General features: G+C 37.0%; 1 protein-coding gene across 1 annotated transcript; it reads right to left on the minus strand.

The window, feature by feature from the left end:
- Positions 1-2,466: 2,466 nt before the first annotated feature.
- On the minus strand, positions 2,467-4,023 carry LOC134277535 (uncharacterized). The gene is made up of 5 exons (XM_062759861.1): positions 3,907-4,023; positions 3,605-3,701; positions 3,357-3,488; positions 3,053-3,117; positions 2,467-2,921 (listed from the first exon to the last, which is right to left on the minus strand). The coding sequence occupies exons 1-5, from the start codon at positions 4,000-4,002 to the stop codon at positions 2,718-2,720; spliced, it is 594 nt and encodes a 197-aa protein (XP_062615845.1). The 5' UTR covers positions 4,003-4,023; the 3' UTR covers positions 2,467-2,717.
- Between the last annotated feature and the right edge of the window lie 1,742 nt (positions 4,024-5,765).

Raw genomic sequence — 5,765 nt, forward strand, 5'->3', positions numbered from 1 at the left:
ATAAAATACAGTGACCAGCCAAAGGAGAAAATTGTACCTAAATGCGCTCGTATATTTTAAGGGCTTCAAAGAGTGGGGCGGGGTTAAAATGCAATGGGAATTGAATGTAAACATGATACCCCTACCCCGATAAAAGATCTATATCTTTCAAATCACGTTTCTTATTTTGTTAAAAATAGTATTCTACAAAAAATTGTGTAAAATTTAGACATTTAATTTTTTGTCAGTATACGAGGGGCCGCAAGTCACCTCATCCTTTCTGCTGAATATCCTTCCACCACACGAAATAGTCCCTCATAAATCTTGCTTCTTTGTAAATTTTTAAGCAGTTTTTTCTATGAATGTTAAAAAATTTACATTGTTGAATATAAATATTTTATAAAAATTGAATTTAAAAAAAATATTTTTTAAGTAAGAGGTTCTGCGTGAACTTTTCTAAAAAGCTGACGAGTGACATACCTTAAGTCTATTGATGTAAAATATCCACGATGCACAGCTACTTTGTGATGATGACACTGGTGATACTTTGGATGATGTCTTATCCGATGCTGTGAAAGATTGCTGATCAATTGTCATAAATGACAGTTTGAAGTTCCTCCTTTTTGTCACTAGCTGACAGTTGTTTCCACAAATTAGTTCACATCTTGGAACTTAATCATAAAGAATTCATATTTGCCAACCTGAATTTGTTCGTAATCTGGAACTTGATTATAAAGAAATCCTCTGGGTCACGCTTTACACGTATCAGCTTCCTCAGATTTGTGGTCATCCTCTCCACGAAGTGTGACTTTTTGAAAGTGGAGCCTAGCTTCTGTGGCAGCGGGTCATTGTTCTTAGCCAAGAATTCCCTGATGTCACTGAGTCGATGCTGACTCTCTTGATCTGTATTTAGTCTATTTACATAGGTTAAAATATATATTGGCTTACCTACTACTGTGTCTGAATCTTTATTAATGAGATGCATGCAGAGAAATTATTATTATACCCCCGTTTGAAAAGTGTAAGGGTATGTAGTAATCGTGATGTCCGTCCGTCTGTCCGTTACGCTTTGGCATCTCTTATCTGCAACTCCTCTCCTACCACTGAATGAAATTTGATGATACTTTCACAGAATATTTATTACATATTGCCATTGTGCACCTCCTATTTTACTTTTTTTTTTGATCCGACACATATTTTGGGTTTCCCATAGCAAAACATGGACACCGCGCCATTATATTCATATGGGAGGCGGGGTATCATTTAGTTAGCTCACTGCTAACAGTACCTCTTTGGTCTTTTTTCATTACTTCAAATGTTGACATAAAGCTTTGCAGATACTTGTATATGCAATTATTTTTATACTTCTCAAAAATCAATGGATTACTCTGCCATAATATATAATAGAATGAGAATGTCCCACCACAAGGATACATGTACCTTGTAAACTGAAGGCTTTGGAATTATAAACGCTTGTATTCATACAAGAGATGCGGAAAGCTAGAACCTGATCGACATGTAAAGCTAGGGCCTGGCCTGCAAAGTTAGAAACTGTCATGTAAGCTAGGATATGTCCTGTGAAGCTAGAACATGTCCTGTAAAAGCTAGGACTCGACATGGATAGCGAGAACATGTCATGTAAGCTAGGACCTGACATGTAAAGCTAGAACCTGTCTTGTAAAGCTAGGACCTGACATGTAAAGCTAGGACCTGTCTTGTAAAGCTAGAACCTGACATGTAAAGCTAGGACCTGTCTTGTAAAGCTAGGACCTGACATGTAAAGCTAGAACCTGTCTTGTAAAGCTAGAACCTGTCCTGTAAAGCTAGGACTCGACATGGATAGCGAGAACCTGTCCTGTAAGCTAGGACCTGACATGTAAAGCTAGAACCTGTCTTGTAAAGCTAGAACCTGACATGTAAAGCTAGAACCTGTCTTGTAAAGCTAGAACATGTCCTGTAAAAGCTAGGACTCGACATGGATAGCGAGAACCTGTCATGTAAGCTAGGACCTGACATGTAAAGCTAGAACCTGTCTTGTAAAGCTAGGACCTGACATGTAAAGCTAGAACCTGTCTTGTAAAGCTAGGACCTGTCATGTAAGCTAAGATCTGTCCTGTAAAGCTAGGACCTGTCATGTAAAGCTAGGACTTGCCCTGTAAAGCTTGGACCTGGCCCGTAAAGATAGGACCTTACCTGTAAAGCTAGTGCCCACCCAAAGAAGGGGGCTAAATAATCCCAATATCTGGAGATATCAGTGTTATAACTGCATTAGGAGCCACATTTTGTCTTCAGAACTGTCTCTTACAATATTTAGCATATCAGATTCGTGCAACATGTTAAGTTATACATTATTCAATCTATTAGTGACTCTCTGGTTTAGAGTTGACTCTGTGGGTTTCATTATTGAGTCAAAGAAGCAGAGAGAGCAAATTGGAAGGTGATCAATGAGTTTATTTACATAAATTATTTGTTCAAAATGAAGATGGATACGATTAACAAATAGGTGTGTAATGTTAAAAAAAAGGAATCATGGAAATGTATGTGACTAAAACGCCACTACAACAAATGAGATTCTCTGTGGAAAAAAAAAAGAGTGAGGAAAAAAATATTACATCTTTTATATTTAGAGTGTAGATGTAGTGATGACAATGATGATGGTTGTTGATCAGGAAGCAAAAGTCATGAATTGACACAGTCATAGCTTCTTCCATTTTGTCACTGTCCCAAGTTCCCAGTAATTAGTTCACATCCATGAACTTGAGCATGAAGAAATCGTCTGGGTCACGCTGTACATGTAGCAGCTTCTTCAGTTTTGTGGTCATCCTCTCCACCAAGTGTGATTTTCTGAACCGGAAAGTGGAGCCTAGCTCCTGTGGCTGGGGGTCCTTGTTCTTGGCCAAGAAAGTTCTGGTTTTACAGAGTTGACGTTGAAATCTCTTGATCTGGAATAACATAGGTTAAAATATATATATTGACTTACTACTGTGTCTGAATCTTGATTAATGCATTTAGGAAAATTATTTGAATTGGTGTTGTAGGTTTAAGTATAGTTATGTTACTAGTAAATACTTACATTAAAAATTGTTTCCTCGCTGTCTTCTAGAATTCTCTGATAATTTTCAGCTGCTTTTGTGTTTCCTGAACAAATAATATACAATATATATTATTGTTAAATACAAGAAATGATTGAAATGTGATATAAGCCGTACATTACTGTTTCACAAGTCAAAATTTGAAAAGAAAGTAAACTTTTGTGCAATATTGTTCATTAAAATTAAAATTGAAAATGTATTGAAATCGCAATGTGCATGAAACCATAATTTAAAAAAGGTCTTCATTGATTTGAATTTATAATTGGCCTTTATATACAAACATACCACTGTTGGCCAGATTCAGTAGGTGCTGGTCCCACATTCTTTGAAGTGTCGATAGGTCTGTAGCCGTCACAGAATTCTTCATTAGATCTTCCATAAACAAGAAGGCAAACAAAACGTACTTCTTTTGTTGATCTATAAATGAATAAAACAATAAATTTATATGATGTCATTTTCATGATATAAAGAATAGATTAACACATTGGTACAAGTAGGGTCTATAGGAAATGTGAGGTTAATCCGTATCTTACCAGCGACGTCTTTCTCGTTGGAATAAGAAAATCCAGCATCATTGCTTGTTGTTTCCTCCCCGTACAAAAACATCAAGATTTGAAGAATATTCTTTCTCTGGAAAAAACGAAAGAAAAGGTTAGATTCTTCCTTGCTATAATTTTTATTAAAAAGTGTTTTTTATCCAGTTATTACTGATAATTTTCTCCCCATAAGTTACTTATTTATTTTTTTTCATTTCATATTGTATTCATAACTGATAATATTGCCAATAGTATCCTTTATTATAATACATCCAAACATTTTAACAATTAAAGCTTACCACAGGCGTCATCGTCCTCGAGTTTGTTTTTAATACATATTTTAGCAAGCTTGACCGTAAGCGGTGTTCAAATGTCTTTTCCCCTCGTCTCTCCATTTTTGCAATCTAAGAATGTTTCGTAATAAATTTGTCTTCGAATGGCACTTTGTACACAAATCAAATCAATGGTTCGCAACCTTTGTGACGTCAGTGTACTATGATGGCATGCTATTATGACGTCATCAAAACTTATCGGAGAAGTTGTGACTTGAACATTTCCGGAAAAAAAGGCTTTTACTCGAATCGAAATGATTTGTTCTTATTATGAAATATATATGGAAATAACGAACAGTATTCAAGTTTCAAAGTCCATAAAACAATACAAAATAGCAGCAGAGCAAACACGGTCCTCTAAAACATCAGAGGTGGGATTATAGGTACCATGGAGGAGAGAGCATCTCCTGCTGACCAGTCACACGTACCCGCCGTGTGCTCCTTGTCATGATCGGAAAGATACGGAAAAATCCGTCGTCAATTTACTGTGTAAATAATGGACTAACAATAAGTATGAAAATCGTCAGTCAGCATTCTTTTGACTCAATAATAAATTGCATGTATTTGCTGACAAGGTCATTGTATCGACCATAGTTCTATTGATGACTTTAAACGAGACTGTTGATATTAATTCTTGTATGACATCAACTTGTTTGTCAATAATTTCCCTCATTTTATAAATTGAACATACGTACAGCATGCTCTTGCGTAGCGTATCAACTGGGAGATATCAACTCCGTTCGCAGGCAATGCAGGTATATTGGTGCGTAAGTAAGGGAAGTTGACGATTGAAAAGTTAAAGTCACCACGTTTGTTATAGAGCTTGTTTGTAAGATTACCATTAACGTCTTTTTCAAGTAAAATATCCAAATATGAAAGAGATGTTTATGTCAGACTCTGTGGTATCAGTGGCGTAGCATCGTTTTTGAAAGTGGGGGGGCCAGGCAGAGAAAAATTTTTTTTTACTTACCTGAAAAAGTTGACAAGCAAAAAAAAAAAAAAAAAAAAAAAAAAAAAAAAAAAAAAAAAGGGAAAAGTTGCCCGAAGTAGAAATTCCTATTTCGTGGTGGTGGTGGTGGTGGGGGTGGGGGGTGGGGGGGTAGGTTAACTTTTTTTCAGCGTTAACTACTTTTAGTACGGAAGCCCGTTGGTGCCACGTACGAAAAATATTTTATCTGGCGGCCGCCACTTATATATCTGGCGGTCGCCAGATAATTATGTGGCGGCAGCCACTTTTTATTTGGCGGCCGCCACTTAATATATGGCGGCCGCCAAAAAATTTATATGGCGGCCGCTATATATTTATCTGGCGGCCGCCAAATATTTAACTGGCGGCCGCTATATAACATCTGGCGGCCGCCACATATTTATCTGGCGGCCGCTACATAATATTTGGAGGCCGCCACATAATTTATCTGGCGGCCGCCAAATATTTATCTGGCGGCCGCTACATAATATTTGGCGGCCGCCACATAATTTATCTGGCGGCCGCTACATAATATTTGGCGGCCGCCACATTCTTTATCTGGCGTCCGCCAGATAACATTTGGCTACCTGATGCGCGCGCATGTTTTAACCTGTGATTTCAGAGGTGTATACAGTGTGAAAATCAACCAAACTTGTAAGAGATTATTAGGACCCGACACTCCAAACCACACTTCTAGTAGATATGTTTTTGCATAGAGCAGATTAATATTTGATTTGAGAACTAAATAAAGTTTTGCATTCTGGATTTCCAAGAATGGTGTTCCAATATTTAAGAATTCTTTTTTATCATTAATTTTTGTATCAATAAGCAGCGGCTGTGTCAACATCCATCATATCTT

The sequence above is a fragment of the Saccostrea cucullata genome, unplaced genomic scaffold (assembly GCF_032062105.1).
Source record: "Saccostrea cucullata isolate Sc308-1 unplaced genomic scaffold, CSIRO_AGI_Scuc_v1 ctg7192, whole genome shotgun sequence".
In the NCBI taxonomy this organism is placed as follows: domain Eukaryota; kingdom Metazoa; phylum Mollusca; class Bivalvia; order Ostreida; family Ostreidae; genus Saccostrea; species Saccostrea cuccullata.

Bases quoted from the DNA above. Each gene is read 5' to 3' on its own strand.
- LOC134277535 (XM_062759861.1), bottom strand. From the start codon at position 4,002: ATGGAGAGACGAGGGGAAAAGACATTTGAACACCGCTTACGGTCAAGC. The intron at 3,702-3,906 runs GTAAGCTTTAAT...CGTTTTTTCCAG, and splicing joins CGAGGACGATGACGCCTGTG to AGAAAGAATATTCTTCAAAT. The intron at 3,118-3,356 runs GTATGTTTGTAT...TTATTTGTTCAG, and splicing joins ACTGAATCTGGCCAACAGTG to GAAACACAAAAGCAGCTGAA.